The 20929-nt window shown below is 41.9% G+C and overlaps 1 protein-coding gene across 1 annotated transcript in view; it reads left to right on the top strand.

The window, feature by feature from the left end:
* Positions 1 to 20929, top strand: part of LOC115459086 (gamma-tubulin complex component 3-like) — a gene marked incomplete at its 5' end in the record, with an annotated part of 81340 nt that overhangs the window by 16257 nt on the left and 44154 nt on the right. The window contains 2 exon segments of the mRNA XM_030188954.1: positions 4890 to 4958; positions 11063 to 11198. Of these exon segments, the coding sequence (XP_030044814.1) occupies positions 4890 to 4958; positions 11063 to 11198 (205 nt within the window).

Raw genomic sequence — 20929 nt, 5'->3', positions numbered from 1 at the left:
GGGAGACTTCAGGCTTTTCGCTGCAATGGGCCCCCCCAGCTGATGAGATAAGGGCCTGAATGATGTAATTCCTGACCAGTGATGTTGATGTATGTATATATATATATCTTATTTTACTTTTCTATAGCCTTCTTTTAGTAATGTACTCGATTAGTGTGTGTATTTCTTAATCATTGTGATGCAGTAACAATAATGACTTATACACTGTCCAATTAAAGTCCAAATAAAGAGTTTCATTTACCCAATACAAATCTAAAATAATCTGTAGTATTTTATTATGTGAGCTGTCTGTGGTGATCAAGTGAGCAGGCTGCAAATACCGAAGCAATACATGGTGTTACTGAATTAAATAAGAAAATTAACATTTGATCCTTACATAACTAATATAGAATCAATATCGGCACCTCTCCTGCCACATTTAACAATTTTAAAAACCAGAAACTTCAAATCGCTGATAGCATAGTTAACCTCATTCTAATGATTAACCAGTGATGCCGTTATATGTCTGTTTATGCAGCTTTGGTGTAGAGACCTGCACAGGAACGGGGTTTGCGGGAATCCTGTGAGAATTGAAGCAGTTCTGCGGGGTTCCCATGGGAATGGAAGCAGTTCCTACAGGGTTCCTGTGTGGACGGAAGCAATCTCCTCCTCCTCCTCCTCTTCCTCCTCCTTGCTTTAACAGCACAGATGCAGAAAGTCTTCCATTAAGGAGGTGGTAGAGACACAAATGGTGACTGAAATAAAAAAGTTGTGGGATGATCTCTAATTAGAAAATGGAAGTTATAAAAAAACCTAAACTTAAATGGCTGCATATGTGTGGATGTTTCAAGTGACACTTACATGGCGTCTCCAGCTGTGACGAACAATGGCTGATACCGGACAGATTTGTATGGTCTTTGTCTCATATATGGCAATCTGGTTTAGGATGGGCTGGAAAGGGCTTAGACAGCAGCTTCAGTAGATGGAACATGAGGAGAATGCTGGACAGACATTTACGGTCTGTGTCCCACAAATGAGAAGACGAATAAGCAGGAGTGGGCTTTGACGACAACTCCAGCAGTTGAAACATAAGGATAGGGTCAGGCGGACTTCTATAGTCTGTCCCAGAAACGCCAAAGAAAGACCATAATCAAGTATATAATATTACGTTCATTGTTCATTTAATCATGAATTGATAGTGAGTGTGACTATTGGGCAGACTGGCTGGACAGTTCAGGTTTTTATCTGCAGTCATTTACTGTGTTACTGTTAATCCTTTCTGCTCCCAGGCTGATGCGCAGACCTCAGCTCTGACAGAGGCATGAGCATCAAATGTTACCTACCTACTGGTGCATGCATGTGGCGATCTCTCAGCACACAGTGCCAGTGAATCAGAGACAAGTCTTACATGTGTGTATCAGAGTGTTCCAAGTTCCATTCCTTCCTTGCCTGCAGTGCTATGGCTTGAACCCAGAGAGAGACTGAGAGCCAACTGGAATATTTTTTTAATGTACCATTAAATTCTTGCGGGACTGGGTTGGGGACAGGTTAAATTCTTGTGGGAACGGGTTAAATTCTTGCGGTGATGGAAAAGATTCCAGCAGAGATGGGCGGAGATAGTATGATTTTTGTCCCCATGCAACTCTTTACTTCAGTGTTCAGTGATTCTTGCATTCACCATCCTTTTGGTTTTACCTATGTATAAGAGAACAGGGGCTTTGGATAACGTAAATAACCTGCGCTGTATTACAATCGGATGTTTGTCTAAGATGTTATGTTTTCCCTGTCTGTGGATGTATGAATGTTGGTGACTAGAGAATGTTCTCACACTGCACTTCCCACATTTCTTATGGCCTTCATGTTGAACAATACAAGATGCAGAACTAAGCTCTGACAGAACTGAGGGTACTAACTTCTCTTTCAGATTTTGTCTTTGGTATATGCCACAACCAATCATTTGTCTCTGAAACATTGGTGGCCTTCCAGAATGTGCCAGTATCTGCAAATGATTTTCTGAATTCTCCTCGCAATGTGAGAATATTAAGGTGCAAACAATATCTAGTTTTTGTTAGTTTGTCCTAATAGCAATTGTTCTCTGTGTTGTGATTTGGCTTTAAAGTAACCCTCTTCAATATGCTTTTTAGGATATCCTCTATGTACCAATCTGTTATTATAGCAGCTTGTGTGCCAAAGTCTGAGTAATCAGAACAAATTCAAAGCCTGTTTGTGAAAGCTGGTGCAATGAAGTTAGGTATTCCTTTTGGTAGGCTTTTTATAGATGGTGCTGGAAAAACGGTAAGTATCTTTCCTGATAAGGAGATCCAAATAATTTAATTTCTGTCATACTGCATTTTAAATGAGAGGTTTACATCCCTGGAGTTGAGGCATCCCAAAAATTGGTTTAAACTATCAGATTTGCCCAGCCATGAGAGAGATTATCATCAATATACCTTTTGTAAAAGCAAATGTGGTCTTTAAAGGGGTGATCATGTAAAAAGGTTTTTTTTTCAAAACTGGCCACATAATGATTTGCATTGTCAAGGGCCATAGAAGCTCCCATGTCCATACGTTTGATCTGTTGATAAAACCTTGAAACATAAAATAGTGTTTTGTGAGTGCAATAGTGACCAAAGCAAGGATGAGGTGATTTGGGATTCTGTGTTTAAGTACATAAGTAATAAGTATTGCCACACTGGGATACACCAAAGGTCCATCAAGCCCAGTATCCTGTTTCCAACAGTGGCCAATCCAGGTCACGAATACCTGGCAAGATCCCAGAAAAGCTCAATACATTTTATGGTGCTTATCCCAGAAATAAGCAGTGGATTTTCCCAAGTCAATTTAATAGTCTATGGACTTTTCCTTTAGGAAGCCGTCTAGACCTTTTTTAAACCCCTGCTAGATAACCGCTTTTACCACATTCTCTGGCAACGAATTCCAGAGTTTAATTACACGTTGAATGAAGAAAGATTTTCTCCGATTCACCTTTATCACATTCTCTGGCAACAAGTTCCAGAGTTTAATTACACATTGAGTGAAGAAAAATTTTCTCTGATTCGGCCTTAAGTATGTTTGTATTCTGTGACCAGCAATGCTTCTGTCTCGGGGATGTTGGTGTAGAGTGAATCTTATGTCTAATGTCACCAAGAGGATTCTAGACAAATCTCCATCAAATTCATCTAAGAGGTTGAGCATGTGTGTTGAACCCTTGACGTGCGAACTAATGAGAGGGACGTATGGGCGTAAAAGAGGTTGAGCATATGTGTTGAATCTTTAACGTGCGATCTAATGAGAGGGACATGTCGGCATAAGAAATAATCTGTGAAAATTGATAGAGGCTTGAGGGCTGAATCATTCCCTGAAATGATGGCTCTTCCGGGTGGATTAATTAGGGATCATGGACTCATGGGCAAATGCATTCCAACTAAAACTCAACACAGAAAAAACACACTGTCTCATCATCTCATCCCAATACAATACGTATAAACCCACAAACATAAGCACCCCAGGTTACACCATCTCAGACAGCCTGAAAATTCTCTGCGTTACAATCGACCGGAACCTCTCACTAGAGAACGAAACGAAATCTACAATAAAGAAAATGTTTCACTCAATGTGGAAACTCAAATGCGTGAAACCATTCTTCCCGAGGGAAATATTTCGCAACTTGATACAATCAATGGTACTAAGCCATGCAGAATACTGCAATGGAATTTATGCGGGATGCAAAGAACAAATCATAAAGAAACTTCAGACCGCTCAAAACACAGCAGCCAGGCTTATATTTGGAAAAAAGCGGTTTGAAAGCGCCAAACCCCTCCGAGAAAAACTGCACTGGCTCCCAATCAAAGAACGTATTGCTTTCAAAATCTGCACCCTGGTTCATAAAATTATTTACGGCGAAGCCCTGGAATACATGACAGACCTCATAGACCTGCAAACCAGAATCACAACAGGATCAGCACAAACATACCTAAATCTCCACTACCCAAGCTGCAAAGGACTCAAATACAAATCAACTTATGCATCCAGCTTTTCCTATTTAAGCGCACAACTATGGAACGCACTGCCAAAAGCCATAAAACAACATATGACCACCTAAATTTCCGGAAATCACTAAAAACAAACCTGTTTAAAAAGGCATACCCCACCGACCCAACATAAAAGCCTGAATACCTGCAACACAATGAAACCAAAGCTTGTAATGGACATAACGTAACTCTTCCTCTCTAAGATCCCCTAATGTGTCTGTCACACATGAACCTTATTCTACCACAATATCACCTTGTATTTGTCCTTACCGGAATCGATACGGTACTATGTAAGCCACATTGAGCCTGCAAATAGGTGGGAAAATGTGGGATACAAATGTAACAAATAAATAAATAAGCTCTTAGGCAGGTGATATTTTTGTATTCTGTAGATTTAGAAGTTTCTTACCTGTACATTCCAATAGGAAAGTCTCAGATTTATGATTCAGATATGTGAGTGAACATTATTTTTATACCACTTCCAAGTTAACAATTGAAGTATGTACAAACAAAATCCACCCCTCCCTACATCAGCTCTCTTCTTCCCCGTATCTGAAGATTATACACCAGTAATTAAAATTATATTCTTTATTGTGGGTCTTAGAGTTTTATAAACCTGCACATAGAGTATAAAAGAACACATTTTATTAAGCCAGTATTTGTCTTTTGTGCAGAGAAAGCTAATAACCTTTATGGAACAAGTATGAATGGTGGTGGCATGGAGGTCGTCATTCCTTTGATTTATGATAATTTTTTCTTAGAACATTTTCTGAAAGCTTTTTTTAATAATGTGTGGTCTTATGTTACAAAAATCTTGTGTTTGGCTATTACTGTTCTTAAACAAAGTAATGTTTGTTTTATGTTTATGATTGTGTGTAGGTATCACCAGGAGACACTGGATGGGATGTCTTTAGTCTTGATTATCATGTTGATGGACCAATTGCAACGGTAAGGTGATGTAGTATATGTGGCTACTGCAGATAATCTATTACATTGCAATAAAATATATTAGCAGTTTTTAATGGTCCCCCTTTAGCCAAAGGACTTCAATTGAAGAGATCAGTTGATGTCGAGGATGTGTTTACTATATTAGCACTTCAGCCAGAATCTCAATTTCTGTAAATTATTAATGAGTGCTAAAATGGTCTGTTATTTAAAACATTCTTTTTAGAAAAAAAATAATTCATCTGTTCCTTTGGAGATTTAAGCATTTACTTAATAAGTGGCTTGTTCATTGTGCTCCATTATTCATAGAATGTAGCAACTAATTTGGGATAATTTGGAAGGAACTGTAAAATGTATTTAAGGGCAATAGTATTTTTATACTATGTAAATAACAAATGATGTGTAGAATTCATTAGAACTGATGAGAAAGTAATAGCACTATTATTCAACATGCTTTTACCACAAGTAAAGGATGGTGGTGTGTTCTTAATGAAGGTATTAAATAGTCAGTTTAAACAGCAAAAGAACAGCACTTAAAAAAATAAAGTAACAATTAGCCCCTTTTTCTGATTTCCCTCACTGCTGCTGCTACTACAAATAGATGCAGTGTATATTACGTAATTCATTCTTTTGAGCTTTGATAATTTAAATTAGAGTACATGTTGAAATTAATTTGTTGAGTTTTGATCTAGCTTTCATCTGTTAGGTTGCTCAGGGCAGGCAGCAACAATATAGCCATACTAACTTAATCTTTCTACTTATTAAAAATGGCAAAAGTTTAATTGAAAATTAATTTTTGTCTTCTATCACTGGACATTTTGAAACTAAATTAATTTATCATTGCAGCCTTATATAAGCATGGCACATTAAGCACAGCACTTTTATTTTGATGACTTGCCTATTGCAGTTGTGTGCGTTAGTAACTCACATTATGTTAAATATATGGCAAAGAGGAAACAAAGGTGGATCAATTCATGTTACCACTAATCTGCTTGTAAACAGGCAATAGATGTGTTTATTGAAAGTAAGTTCTCCCAAGTTCAATCTTAGATATCACTGAGTGGACAGATAATCTAAGGGCCTCTTTTACAAAGCCGCTCTACCGATTCTCAGTTCTGCAAATGAGAGGAAGCCCATTCGATTCCTATGGGCTTCCTCTCATCTGCGGCGCAGGAACTGCTAGCATGGTTTTGTAAAAAGGGCCCTAAGTTTGTACCTGAGGCAATGGAGGATTAAGTAACTTGCCCAAGATCACAAAGAGCAGCAGTGGGATTTGAACCAGACACCTCTGGATGTCAACACCAGTGCTCTAACCACTAGGCCACTCCTCCACTGCTATCTGAAGGTTGTAATCCATTTTGATATGACTTTAGGGTTTACTTTCAAAGCACCTAGACTTACAAAGTTCTATAGTTTACTATCAAGCTCATTTTCAAAAGAGAAAAATGTCCAAAAAGTGACATAAGTCTGTATTTGGACGTTTTTCTCATAAAAACGTCTTTTTAGATGTTTTTCTCTGAAGTCCGTCAGAAGTGTGTCTAAATCTCAAGGGGGTGTGCCAGGGGCGTGTTCAAGGCGGGACTTGGGCATTGCTAGTTTTTCAGCCATAATGGAACAAAACAAAAACATCCAGGACTAAGACGTTTTGAGCTAGACCTGTTTTGATAACGAATAGCTGCAGTGGGAATTCAACCCACTATCCCAGGATCAAAGTCCACTGCACTAACCACTAGGCTGCTACTCCACTCCACACAAAGAGGTGCCCCAAATGATCAGATGACCACTGGAAGGAATCAGAGATCACCTCCCCTTACTCCCCCAGTGGTCACTAACCCCCTCCCATCCCCCAAAAATGTGATTAAAAATATTACTTGCCAGCCTCAGATGTTACCCAGGTCCATTAGAATAGCATGCAGGTGCCTGGAGTAATCTAGTAGTGTTGCAGTGCACTACAGATAGGTGGACCTAGGCTTCTACCTCCCTCTTCCTGTTACACTTGTGGAGGAAACTGTGAGCCCTCCAAAACCTACCAGAACCCCACTGTACCCACATATTGGTGCTCCTTTCACCTGTAAGGGCTATAGTAGTGGTGTACAATTGGAGGTAGTGGGTTTTGGGGGGCTCAGCAGACAAGGTATGGGAGCAATGGTGAGATGTGTACCTGGGAGCATTTTATAAAGTCCACTGCTGTGCCCCCAAGGATGCCCTATTGCTTTCCTGGGATGTCACTTTTCCACTATTCTACCTGTCACTTTTCCACTATTCTACCTGATGCCAAGCTTTCTATTTTTTTTTTAATAACATCCGAGCCTTGTGTCTATTGTTTATCAGTAAATTTGGGCTTTGAATTCAGATCTATAGATAAAAAGGAGGTCTCATTACATATATCTAAATACCAGAGTGCTATTTTTCCACACTTCATAGCAGGAGTGTACATTCCCTAATTATCTTTCCCAATACAACTGAAGTTTCTACTTCCTCAGTGCATGTAAATGGTTTCATCCCTGTGTGAATTCTCTGATGGCGTGTGAGGCTTTCTTTCCAACCAAAGCTGTTTCCACACTCAGAACATGTAAATGGTTTCTCTCCTGTTAGGACTCTCTCTGATGCACTTTCAGATTTACATTACAACCAAATTTTTCACCACACTTAGAACATATGAATGGTTTCACTCGATTGTGTATTTTCTTGTGTATTTTGTATGTTTTGCATTCGGATGTTTTTTGTTTGAAAATGGACCAAAAAGTAAAACGTCCAAATCACAAAACGTTTTTCCAAACTGTATTTTCAGAAGGAAAAGATAGACGTTTTTGTTTGTTGAAAATGACCTTTTTCCTGTTAAAATTTTGGACATTTTTGTAAAACATCCAAATTCAGACGTCATATTGAAAATGGCCCTCCACGTAACTTTGTAAGTCTAATTGCTTTGAAAATATGCCTCTGTCACATAAATAGGATAAAAATTTTATACATAATAATATTTTTCCTTCTTGTTACAATCTTAAGGAGCTGGCAACAAAATTAATGCCTAACTTTTTTATCCGATAAGTGTGTGCAAGTTTTCAAAAATAAATATTACATTTTGAATTGCTTTAGAATATATTTAGTATGGATGGCACTTTATAATCAATACTATGATTATTATTATTAATAAAATTATGCTTGTAACAATTTTCCCCATCGAAGGGCAATTCTATAACTAGGCACCCACATTTAAGCACTCTTTATATGTGTAAATATACAAAATACCATCACTTATATGTGAAAGTGCCAGCAGGGCACCATAAACGCTATTCTGTAATGCATATGTAAGCGGTATAGTGCATTTTTGCAAGACGATATGTGCTTGGGTAGAGAATGGGCAGGAAAATGGGTGAGGATCCTGTGCAAAGCAAATTACACACGACCGCATTTATGCCAAGGCTATGGCAGGTGCACAACAGGCATGGATGGGAGTAACTAGCGAGGTAATTAAATTTGCTGATGACACAAAGTTATTCAAAGTCGTTAAGTCGCGACACGATTGTGAAAAATTACAGAAGGACCTTACGAGACTGGGAGACTGGGCGGCTAAATGCCAGATGACGTTTAATGTGAGGAAGTGGAAGGTGATGCATATGGGTAAAAAAGAACCCAAATTATAGGTACGTCATGCAAGGTTCCACATTAGGAGTTACGGACCAAGAAAGGGATCTGGGTGTCGTCATCGATAATACACTGAAACCTTCTGCTCAGTGTGCTGCTGCTGTCCCGTTCCGGGCCCTTACCTGGCGGTCCGCGGGCCGGAGCGGAAGGCTGGGTCGCCCGTGGGATGCGGGGCGACGGGGGAAGAATGCCACGGGGATCGCCGCAGCCGCAAGTTGCCCCGAGGCCGGCGATCCAGAAGAACTAACGCCGGCCTCGGAGAAGGAGATCCGCCAGCCAAGATGGCGGCGCCGGCGTCGGCGTCCTCCTCGCTGCAGCGAGACCAGCGAGGAGGCTCCGCCCACTCGTACCGGATTGGCGCATTCGCGCAGGAACTCCGGCCATCGGACGGGAGGACCAATCCGGGCCTCCGCTGCCGGCCGGGGCGGAGAGGATTGGTTCCAGCTGTTCTCCAGCCAGGACGAGCGGGGGATTTAAACGGAGACACGGGGGGGATCCAGTGCTTCCGTTTTGTTGTTTGAAGCCGTCTTGCTAGTTATTTCCAAGACTGTGTTTGTTCCTCAAGACAGCTAGCCGTCCTGCTAGCTATTTCCAAGACTGTGTTTGTTTCTCAAGACAGCTAGCCGTCCTGCTAGCTATTTCCAAGACTGTGTTTGTTTCTCAAGACAGCTAGCCGTCCTGCTAGCTATTTCCAAGACTGTGTTTGTTTCTCAAGACAGCTAGCCGTCCTGCTAGCTATTTCCAAGACTGTCTTTGTTTCTCAAGACAGCTAGCCGTCCTGCTAGCTATTTCCAAGACTGCGTCTGTTCCTCAAGACAGCTAGCCGTCCTGCTAGCTATTTCCAAGACTGTGTTTGTTTCTCAAGACAGCTAGCCCTCCTGCTAGCTATTTCCAAGACTGTGTTTGCTCCTCAAGACAGCTAGCCGTCCTGCTAGCTATTTCCAAGACTGTGTTTGTTCCTGTCGGCAGCTAGCCGTCCTGCTAGCTATTTCCAAGACTGTGTTTGTTCCTGTCGGCAGCTAGCCGTCCTGCTAGCTATTTCCAAGACTGTGTTTGTTCCTGTCGGCAGCTAGCCGTCCAGCTAGCTATTTCCAGTGAGGGCGGTGGTTGTTACTCGTAGCAGCCTCACCGTCCTGCTAGCCACTTCCTTCGACTGGGCCGTGCCCAGTGCTCAGTTAGCCGCCCGGCTCAGCTACGCTCACCAAGGACTCCGTACCCATATCCAGCCAGGCCAGCCACCACCCCGGGGTTCCAGCAGTCCTGCTGGCCGCCCGCAGCTGAGGGCTCAACCCTCGGTGAACGGCGGTCGCCGCGGGTGAAGATTGGGGTGCTCGGCTTCTTCCTGGGCCTAGGGGAGCTCGGGAAAACTCGAGAGCTCACCAACACCAGGGCGACATCAGAGCCGCGACAGCTGCAGCTAGGAAAGCTAATAGAATGTTGGGTATTATTAGGAAAGGTATGGAAAACAGGTGTGAGGATGTTATAATGCCGTTGTATCACTCCATGGTGCGACCGCACCTTGAGTATTGTGTTCAATTCTGGTCGCCGCATCTCAAGAAAGATATAGTAGAATTGGAAAAGGTGCAGCGAAGGGCGACTAAAATGATAACGGGGATGGGACGACTTCCCTATGAAGAAAGACTAAGGAGGCTAGGGCTTTTCAGCTTGGAGAAGAGACGGCTGAGGGGAGACATGATAGAGGTATATAAAATAATGAGTGGAGTGGAACAGGTGGATGTGAAGCGTCTGTTCACGCTTTCCAAAAATACTAGGACTAGGGCGCTTGCGATGAAACTACAGTGTAGTAAATTTAAAACAAATTGGAGAAAATGTTTCTTCACCCAACGCATAATTAAACTCTGGAATTCGTTGCCGGAGAATGTGGTGAAGGCAGTTAGCTTGGCAGAGTTTAAAAAGGGGTTAGACGGTTTCCTAAAGGACAAGTCCATGAACCACTAGTAAATGGACTTGAGAAAAATCCACAATTCCAGGAATAACATGTATAGAATGTTTGTACGTTTGGGAAGCTTGCCAGGTGCCCTTGGCCTGGATTGGCTGCTGTCGTGGACAGGATGCTGGGCTCGATGGACATTTGGTCTTTTCCCAGTGTAGCATTACTTATGTCCTTATGCAGGTGCGTAAATGTAAGCCACGCCAATACCAGGTTACGCTAGTATTCTGTAATGGAATCTGGATGCCCAGTTGCTATTATAGAGTAAGCTCTCTGTGGGCAACATCAAGGCAGCTAATTGGAAGTGCATGCTTTATAGAATTGCGCTCTTTGTGTAAATAGGGAAAATAATTAGTGTATCTAATCCTAAAGGCCTTATTCAATAAATAATACACATTGGTACAAAAAGGAGAAAACAACTTTTTGAATAAAACCAGAGGAATAAGAACAAAAGGACAATTATTTAAAATTACCTTTGTCACTTTGACTCCTATTGAATTGTATTTTATAGGTATTTACCAGAGAATGCATGAGCCATTACCTCAGGGTATTTAACTTCCTATGGCGGGCGAAACGCATGGAGTATATCCTTACTGATATATGGAAAGGGCATATGTGTAACTCAAAGCTACTTAAAAGTATGCCAGGTAAGAGTGAAAATATTTTCCTAAAATTTTTTTTATATTATTACAGTTTATATATTTTTCTGAATTGATGTATTTTCAGTTATCTGAAAGGTATAGTGTCTAGGAAATTGATTTAATTTACAGCTTATCAGCTTATTTTAAAAGCTTATTTAGCTTGTGTATAAACATCCTAAGAAGAGTCTCGTGCACAAGAGCTAATCATGACCTACTATACTAATTCACTTAAATTGTCTTAGTGTTCAATAAATAATAAAACTATTAGACTTTATTGAAAAGGAATTTGGTACATTTTGTGCCTGTGGAAAGATAAACTTGATTGAATAAGGCCGACAGTCTTGGCTTTTTGAAATCTTTATACAGTATCTGGAACGTGTTCTTACAGAAGTGTTGTGTGGCTCATGGTAGTAATAATTGCCTGTGGCAGAAAACAAACGTTTCCAGGTAATGTACATATAACTCATATAAAGGTTTGGTGGGAATCCGCTGAGGCAGAGGATTGACGAGATCCCACGACAAAACAACAGAAAATAAAATAGGAGTGGGAAATAGACCAGGCTGACCAGAGTCAATCAATTGAAGTCTCCTCGTTTGTCTCTGGTCAGCTTGGTCTATTTCCCACTTCTATTTTATTTTCTATATAACCCCGTCTTGCTGACATAAGAACATAAGAATAGCATACTGGCTCAGACCAATGGTCCATCTAGACCAGTATCCTACATCCAGCAGTGGCCAATCCATGTCACAAGTACCTGGCAGAAACCCAATTAGTAGCACCATTCCATGCAGTGGCTTTTTCCATGTCCATCTCAATAACAAACTATGGACTTTTCCTCCAGGAACTTGTCCAAATCTGTTTTAAACCCAGATATTCTAACCGCTGATGATACATCCTCTGGCAAGGAGTTCCAGAACTTAACTATTCTTTGGAAAAATATTTCCTCCTATTTTACAAGTATTTCCATGCATTTTCATTGAGGGTCCCCTTGTCTTTGTATTTTTGAATGAGTGAAAAATCAATTCACCTCCACACGCTCCACACCACTCAGGATTTTGTAGATCTCAGTCATATCCTCCCTCAGCCGTCTCTTTTCCAAGCTAAGAGCCGTAACCTCTTTAGCCTTTCCTCATATGGGAACAGATCCATCCCCTCTATCATTTTGGTTGCTCTTATTTGAACCTTTTCTAATTCTGCTACATCTTTTTTGTGATACGGCGCCCAGAATTAAACACAGTATTCAAGAAAAGGTTGCAAAATAGAGCGATACAGAGACATAATATTTTTGGTCATATTTTTTTATCCCTCTCCTAATAATTCCTAACATCCTGTTTGCTTTTTTGGCCGCTGCCACACACTGGGCAGAAGATTTTACGGTTTTGTCTACAGTGACACCTAGGTCTTTTTCTTGAGTGCTGACTTCTAAAGTGGACTCTAGCATTAGATAATTATGATTCGAATTATTCCTCCCAATGTGCATCACCTTGCATTTGTCTGCATTAAACTTCATCTACCATTCAGATGCCCAGTCTTCCAGTTTCCTAAGGTCTTCCTGCAATTTTTCACAATCCGCATGCATTTTGACAACTTTAAATAGATTCGTGTCATCTGCAAATTTTCACTCTTTGGTCCGATTTCCAGATCATCTATAATCTGGCCTCCCACTTAGTCACCTCTCCCCTCTCCAGTCGGTTCAAAACTCTGCTGCCCGTCTCGTCTTCCGCCAGGGTCGCTTTACTCATACTACCCCTCTCCTCAAGACCCTTCACTGGCTCCCTATCCGTTTTCGCATCCTGTTCAAACTTCTTCTACTAACCTATAAATGTACTCACTCTGCTGCTCCCCAGTATCTCTCCAAACTCGTCCTTCCCTACACCCCTTCCCGTGCACTCCGTTCCATGGATAAATCCTTCTTATCTGTTCCCTTCTCCACTACTGCCAACTCCAGACTTTGCGCCTTCTGTCTCGCTGCACCCTACGCCTGGAATAAACTTCCTGAGCCCCTACGTCTTGCCCCATCTTTGGCCACCTTTAAATCTAGACTGAAAGCCCACCTCTTTAACATTGCTTTTGACTCGTAACCACTTGTAACCACTCGCCTCCACCTACCCTCCTCTCTTCCTTCCCTTTCACATTAATTGATTTGATTTGCTTACTTTATTTATTTTTTGTCTATTAGATTGTAAGCTCTTTGAGCAGGGATTGTCTTTCTTCTATGTTTGTGCAGCGCTGCGTACGCCTTGTAGCGCTATAGAAATGCTAAATAGTAGTAGTAGTAGTAAATATGTTAAATAGCACCGGTCCCTGCGACACTTCACTATTCACCCTCCTCCACTGAGAAAAATGGCCATTTAACTCTACCTTCTGTTTTCTGTCCAGCAACCAATTGCCTCCTATCTTATGACTCCTTAATTTTCTCAGGAGTTTCTCATGAGGTACTTTGTCAAAAACCTTCTGAAAATCTAGATACACTACACCAACCAGCTCACCTTTAACAACATGTTTATTCATGCCTTCAGAGAAATGAAGCAAATTGATGAGCAAGACCTCACTTGTCTGAATCCATGCTGACTCTGTTCCATTAAACCAAGTTTGTCTACGTATTCTATAATTTTATTCTTTATAATATTTTCCACTGTTTTGCTGGGCACTGAAGTCAGGCTTACTGATCTCTAATTTCCTGGATCACTCCTGTAACCCTTTTAAAAAATTGGTGTCACATCGGCCAACCTCCAGTCTTTAGGTACTATGGACGATTTTAACAACCAGTTATAGATCACTAGCAGCAGATCAACAATTTCATTTTTGAGTTCTTTCAATACCCTGGGGTGTCTACCATCCAGTCCAGGTGGTTTATATTTCTTTAACTTGTCAATTTGGCTCAGTACGTCTTCCAAATTCACCAAGATTTCTTTCAGTTCCTGCACATTGTCACCCCTGAAAACCATTTCCAGTATATGTAGATCTCTTACATCATCTTCTGTAAAGACTGATGCAAAAATATTCACTCAGTCTCTCCGCTATGGCCTTGCCCTCCCTGAGTGCGCCTTTTGCTCCTTCCTGATCTAACGGTCCCACAGATTAGTGGTGATGGCGTAGGATAAGCTGTACAGGAATAAAATTGTGGAATATTTATCCATAATGATTTAACATCACATGTGATGGGAAGCATGTGGTGGTAGGGGTGTTTTACTGCCCACCTGGACAAGAAGAAGAGATATTGTGTGACCACATTTGTTAGCATTTTACTAGTAATGAGGGTAATGGTGTTGGGGCCACTTAGCAATAGCAATCATAATGTGATCAAGTCTGTCATAATCAAAGGAAACGGAAGACTGAAGAAAACAACTGCTTTGTGGCATTTAATTTTAAAAAGTAAAGCTTTGATAAAATGAAGGAATTTATTTAAAAACAAAGCTAAAATGAGCGGTTATAAGTTTGTTTACATGCTGTTTAAAAATACATTTACTCTGAGCTTCCAAGATTAATAATTTTTGTAACCTTTTATAATACATGAACTATAAAGGGTGAGGTGAAGGAGATTATTAAAGCTAAAAGGAGATCTTTTAAAAATGTCTAAAACAAGCACAGGCAAATTTGGTGCAACACTTTTTAATATGGCAGTTCAAATTGCATTTGAAAAGAATTTTGCCATAGACGTAAGTGCTCAAATAAAAACTTTTTCAAGTACAAGGAAGCCTGTGAGGGAGTTAGTTGAACCATTACATAACCGAGAGTTAAACGGGGGGGCTCAGGAACAGTAAGTCTGTACTGAGAACACTGAATCAGTTTTTTGCTTTTATCATTACTTGGAGGATGTTGGGGAGATGGCAGTGCTAGAAACAATCTTTGATGATTTAAAGGAATTGAAGCAAATCGGTGAATCTGGAAGATGTAATAGAGCAAATGACTAAAGTGTTACAAATCATCTGGGCTCAGTGGTATATATCGTAGGTTCTAAAATAACTCAAAATGAAATTGCAGGCCTATTAGCAGCAATCTACACCCGATTGTTAAAATTATGTATGGTATGTGAGAATTGGAGGATATCCAATGTACAGCCAGTTTTTAAGAAGGGTTCCACTGGGGTCCATGAAACTATAGATCAGTGAGCCTGATGTTGGTGCTGACCAGACTGAACATGTGGATAAACACAATAGTGGGGCAGAGCAAGCATGGATTTAGCGGAGGGGAGTCTTGCCATACCATTCTGTCAGATGTTTTTTGGAAGGGGTCTAACATGTATTTAAGGCTATGCAAGTTAACAAGGAGGGGCATTTTTGATAGAACGTCTGGCTGCCTCTGTTGGCAGCCAGTGTAGCTTTCAAAGTAATGGTCTGGGGCACTCATATTTAGAGGTTCTACATATCAGCCAGGAGCTGTATTTTGCAGTGTCTGACGACGGCAGCAAATGGTACTACTGCAGCCCAAATAAATGATATTGCAGTAGTCCAAATGTGATTAACAATGTTTGAACTATTAATCGAAAATTGCCCGCATCAAAGCAAGCCCGGACGCATCTCAGTTTCCATAATAGTAGAATTTAGAAATGGTTTAAACTAGTTCCTGAAAGAAATATCCACAGATTCATTATCAGCCTTAGTAGACTTGGGCTAGCTACTGCTGGTCCCAGGGTGCAGACTAGAAATAATGAAAGAATGACTCAAACTCAACTGAGATCCTGCTTTTGTGTACCTGTGTCTTTGTTGACCACTGGTGGAAAGTTAATGCTGGGCTTGATAGACTTTTAGTATGACCCAATATGAGATATTTTATTTATTTATTTATTTATTTATTTATTACTTATTTTATACAAACAGTGATGAGAGTTTGTCAACAGTCTGACATCAAAAAAAACTGCTGTTTGAAAAGGAGAAAAAAGCCTCAAGAAGCTCACACGTGTTAAAAACACAAGGAGCAGGACTGCTTCATCATCGGCAAAAAAACTCCTATAATATGTTCAGCAGCATCCAAAATAACATAAGGAATATTATGTTGTATTACCAAAACTATGTGGAAAAGCCACAAGCCTGCTGTTTTAAATTATAAAGCACTTAGCTTAGCTCAGGCGTGTTTTCCTCAACTCTTCTCCTTCAGATAGACCGTGACCAACGGTGGCCAGACATTTCATTGCCTGCTTCAGAGTCCAACGGTCGGGAGCTCTAATGGAAGGAACAACAGGAAATCAGTACCTGAAAGGATAGAATGTGCTCCTCCGATGACTCACACTTCTGCAGTATCGCACATACACAGAGAGAATCTATCAGTCTCTTCATATGGAGAACAGCGCAGAGAAATGGCGGCTCTCTTTAAAAGAGTTAATGTCAGATGTACTTAAATCACAACAGCCAATCAAATCGCACATACACAGAGAGAATCTATCAGTCTCTTCATATGGAGAACAGCGCAGAGAAATGGCGGCTCTCTTTAAAAGAGTTAATGTCAGAAGTACTTAAATCACAACAGCCAATCAAATAACAGTCTTAAAGGAACAGTGTGTGGTGAAAATACTTTGTCCCAGTGGGGGCAACCCCCCCCCCCCCAACAGACGAGTAAATCCTTCAAAAGAAAGTGGCACCACTCCACTCTTGCATTCAAACCATCTGGAACCATAGAATTTAATCTGAATATCCACTGTTGCTCCTTCTGGAGTAGAACACATTTTCTATTGGTCATTCCCCTTCTCCTTAAAGGCTCATTGATCTGTTGCAGCACACAACACCATAGGGATGAAAAGGGATGAAAAAGGATGTTGTACCACATTACAGTGCAGCACTAATGGTGAGGTCGATTTGCATGTCTTTATAGCACTTTTATGTTCAGTGAGGAGGGCGACAAGCTGACGCGATGTTTGCCCCACATAAAGCTTATCACACGGACAGCAGATACAATAAACCACATAATCTGATTTACAGTCAGTGTTCATAAACAGTTCATAGCCCTGTGTGGTAGATGGGTCTACAAACCTATCTGTTTCCATCATCAGGGGGCCCATTCTACAGTTGTTACACTTATTATGTCCACTGTACCTCATTGAAGCAGCATCTCTGGAAAGTAGTAAAGACGGACATAGCAGTTTTTTAAAATTTTGTCCCCTGCTAAAAGCAAACCTTACTCTCGTGTTAGAGAAGACAGGGATGGTCTTTAGGACATTCCAGTGCCTCCTCATAATTCCAGAAACCTCAGCCGCCTGTGCAGTGAACCTTAGCATGCAGGTCAAAATATCTTCTTCATCTTCATCTGTTTCATGTGCCCTTGGTTGCAGCAGCAGATCCCTATGATTATACTTGGCATGGCGGTATGCTGAGCAGACTACCTTTCTTGGATACCCACGGGACAATAGCCTCTGACATACAGTGGTGGAAATAAGTATTTGATCCCTTGCTGATTTTGTAAGTTTGCCCACTGACAAAGACATGAGCAGCCCATAATTGAAGGGTAGGTTATTGGTAACAGTGAGAGATAGCACATCACAAATTAAATCCGGAAAATCACATTGTGGAAAGTATATGAATTTATTTGCATTCTGCAGAGGGAAATAAGTATTTGATCCCCCACCAACCAGTAAGAGATCTGGCCCCTACAGACCAGGTAGATGCTCCAAATCAACTCGTTACCTGCATGACAGACAGCTGTCGGCAATGGTCACCTGTATGAAAGACACCTGTCCACAGACTCAGTGAATCAGTCAGACTCTAACCTCTACAAAATGGCCAAGAGCAAGGAGCTGTCTAAGGATGTCAGGGACAAGATCATACACCTGCACAAGGCTGGAATGGGCTACAAAACCATCAGTAAGACGCTGGTGTCATAGTAAGAAAATGGAAGAAGTACAAAATGACTGTCAATCGACAAAGATCTGGGGCTCCACGCAAAATCTCACCTCGTGGGGTATCCTTGATCATGAGGAAGGTTAGAAATCAGCCTACAACTACAAGGGGGGAACTTGTCAATGATCTCAAGGCAGCTGGGACCACTGTCACCACGAAAACCATTGGTAACACATTACGACATAACGGATTGCAATCCTGCAGTGCCCGCAAGGTCCCCCTGCTCCGGAAGGCACATGTGACGGCCCGTCTGAAGTTTGCCAGTGAACACCTGGATGATGCCGAGAGTGATTGGGAGAAGGTGCTGTGGTCAGATGAGACAAAAATTGAGCTCTTTGGCATGAACTCAACTCGCCGTGTTTGGAGGAAGAGAAATGCTGCCTATGACCCAAAGAACACCGTCCCCGCTGTCAAGCATGGAGGTGGAAATGTTATGTTTTGGGGGTGTTTCTCTGCTAAGGGCACAGGACTACTTCACCGCATCAATGGGAGAATGGATGGGGCCATGTACCGTACAATTCTGAGTGACAACCTCCTTCCCTCCGCCAGGGCCTTAAAAATGGGTCGTGGCTGGGTCTTCCAGCACGACAATGACCCAAAACATACAGCCAAGGCAACAAAGGAGTGGCTCAGGAAGAAGCACATTAGGGTCATGGAGTGGCCTAGCCAGTCACCAGACCTTAATCCCATTGAAAACTTATGGAGGGAGCTGAAGCTGCGAGTTGCCAAGCGACAGCCCAGAACTCTTAATGATTTAGAGATGATCTGCAAAGAGGAGTGGACCAAAATTCCTCCTGACATGTGTGCAAACCTCATCATCAACTACAGAAGACGTCTGACCGCTGTGCTTGCCAACAAGGGTTTTGCTACCAAGTATTAGGTCTTGTTTGCCAGAGGGATTAAATACTTATTTCCCTCTGCAGAATGCAAATAAATTCATATACTTTCCACAATGTGATTTTCCGGATTTAATTTGTGATGTGCTATCTCTCACTGTTACCAATAACCTACCCTTCAATTATGGGCTGCTCATGTCTTTGTCAGTGGGCAAACTTACAAAATCAGCAAGGGATCAAATACTTATTTCCACCACTGTAGGTCCTTGGCCTGAGATCTGAAGTCTGCCTCCTGTGAGCACAGCCGCCGATATCTTAGTAGTTGTGAAAAGGGGAGGCTCTCCTTCAAAGCCTTAGGGTGGCAACTGGAGTATTCCAAAAGGGTGTTCACATCTGTCTGTTTACGGTAAACCATAGTCGTAAATGACGAATTGTTCTTCAGGACTTTAACATCCAAATATGTAATGGATGCATCACTGCACTGCATCGTGAATTTAATATTTGGATGGCACAGATTCAGATATTCCACAAATTACATCAATACCTGTGTGTCAGCAGGCCGCAATAGAAAGATGTCATCTATATAGTGTATCCAGATCCTAATGTGATTCTTATATTCACAAGGGTAAACAAACTTCTCTTCAAAGTGGGTCATAAAGGAAGGGATCCTCAGAAGCTTAGCCGAGATTGGGTGGCGGAGCCGGTGGTGGGAGGCGGGGCTAGTTCTGGGCAGACTTCTACGGTCTGTGCCCTGAAAATGACAGATACAAATCAAGGTAAGGTATACACAAAAAGTAGCACATAAGAGTTTATCTTGTTGGGCAGACTGGATGGACCGTGCATGTCTTTTTCTGCCGTCATCTACTATGTTACTATCCGGCTTATTTTCGAAAGTGATCGCCAGCCATTTTCCGACATAAATCGGGAGATGGCCGGCAATCTCGCAAAAGCAGCCAAATCGGTATAATCGAAAGCGGATTTTTTGACAGCATCGTCGCTTTCCCGTTGCCTCGCCGGCGAAAGGTCAAGGGGGCGTGTCGGCGGCGAAGCGAAGGCGGGCATGGGCGTGGCTACCAGATGGCCGGCTTTCGCGGATAATGGAAAAAAAAGCGGCGTTCAGCAGTATTTCGCCGGGTTTACTTGGTCCTTTTATTCTCACGACCAAGCCTCAAAAAGGTGCCCCAACTGACCCGATGACCACCGGAAGGAATCGGGGATGACCTCCCCATACTCCCCCAGTGGTCACCAACCCCCTCCCACACTAAAACAATAAAACTAAAAACCTTTTTTGCCACCTCCATGACGGCAGAATATGTTCTATCCTCTGACAGCCTTTCCCTGTTTGTGATGTGGCTCTCAGGTGAGTGTGACACCTTTTCTGTTAAGTGCATTGCAGAGTCACATCAGCAAATGCATTGTGGTGGGTGTAGGGTAGTGGGCTCTACTCCAATGGTGCTTTTCCCCCTGCTAACTGGGTCAGAGTGTGTCCAGTTTTGTTTCCGGTAGTCCATGAGGTAGTAGCCATTTTTGTCAGCCAGTTTTAGATCCCTTTCATGTGTTACCCACGTTAGAGAACTTAGTTATTACCTTGAATGTTGCTGAAAGAGGGCATTGTACACCATTCTGCCAGCTCTGACCTACTGCTAATCTCAGTACCAGGGAGACTCTTTGCCAGTGGGGCACAACCTCTGATCTGCAGTTAACTGTGAGTGAATGTGCTTATTCAAATAAAGGACTTTTTCAAAGAGATTAGTCTTCAGGTGTCAACTGGTGTGCCAAGGTTATACAGCAGCAACAAATCCTAGAGGCCTGCGTGTTTGCAGGTCCCTGGAGCACTTTTAGTGGGTACTGCAGTGCACTTAAGGCAGGTGGACCCAGGCCCATTCCCCCCCCTACCTGTAACACTTATGCTGGTAAATGGGAGCCCTCCACAACCCACTGTACCCACATGTAGTTGCCCTCTTCACCCCTAAGAGCTACGGTAGTGGTGTACATTTGTGGGTAGTGGGTTTTGGGGGAGGGGGGTTGGGGGCTCAGCACCCAAAGTAAGGGAGCTATACATGTGGGAGC

This window comes from Microcaecilia unicolor, unplaced genomic scaffold, assembly GCF_901765095.1.
Source record: "Microcaecilia unicolor unplaced genomic scaffold, aMicUni1.1, whole genome shotgun sequence".
In the NCBI taxonomy this organism is placed as follows: Eukaryota; Metazoa; Chordata; class Amphibia; order Gymnophiona; family Siphonopidae; genus Microcaecilia; species Microcaecilia unicolor.
This window is presented reverse-complemented; position numbering and strand designations above follow the sequence as displayed.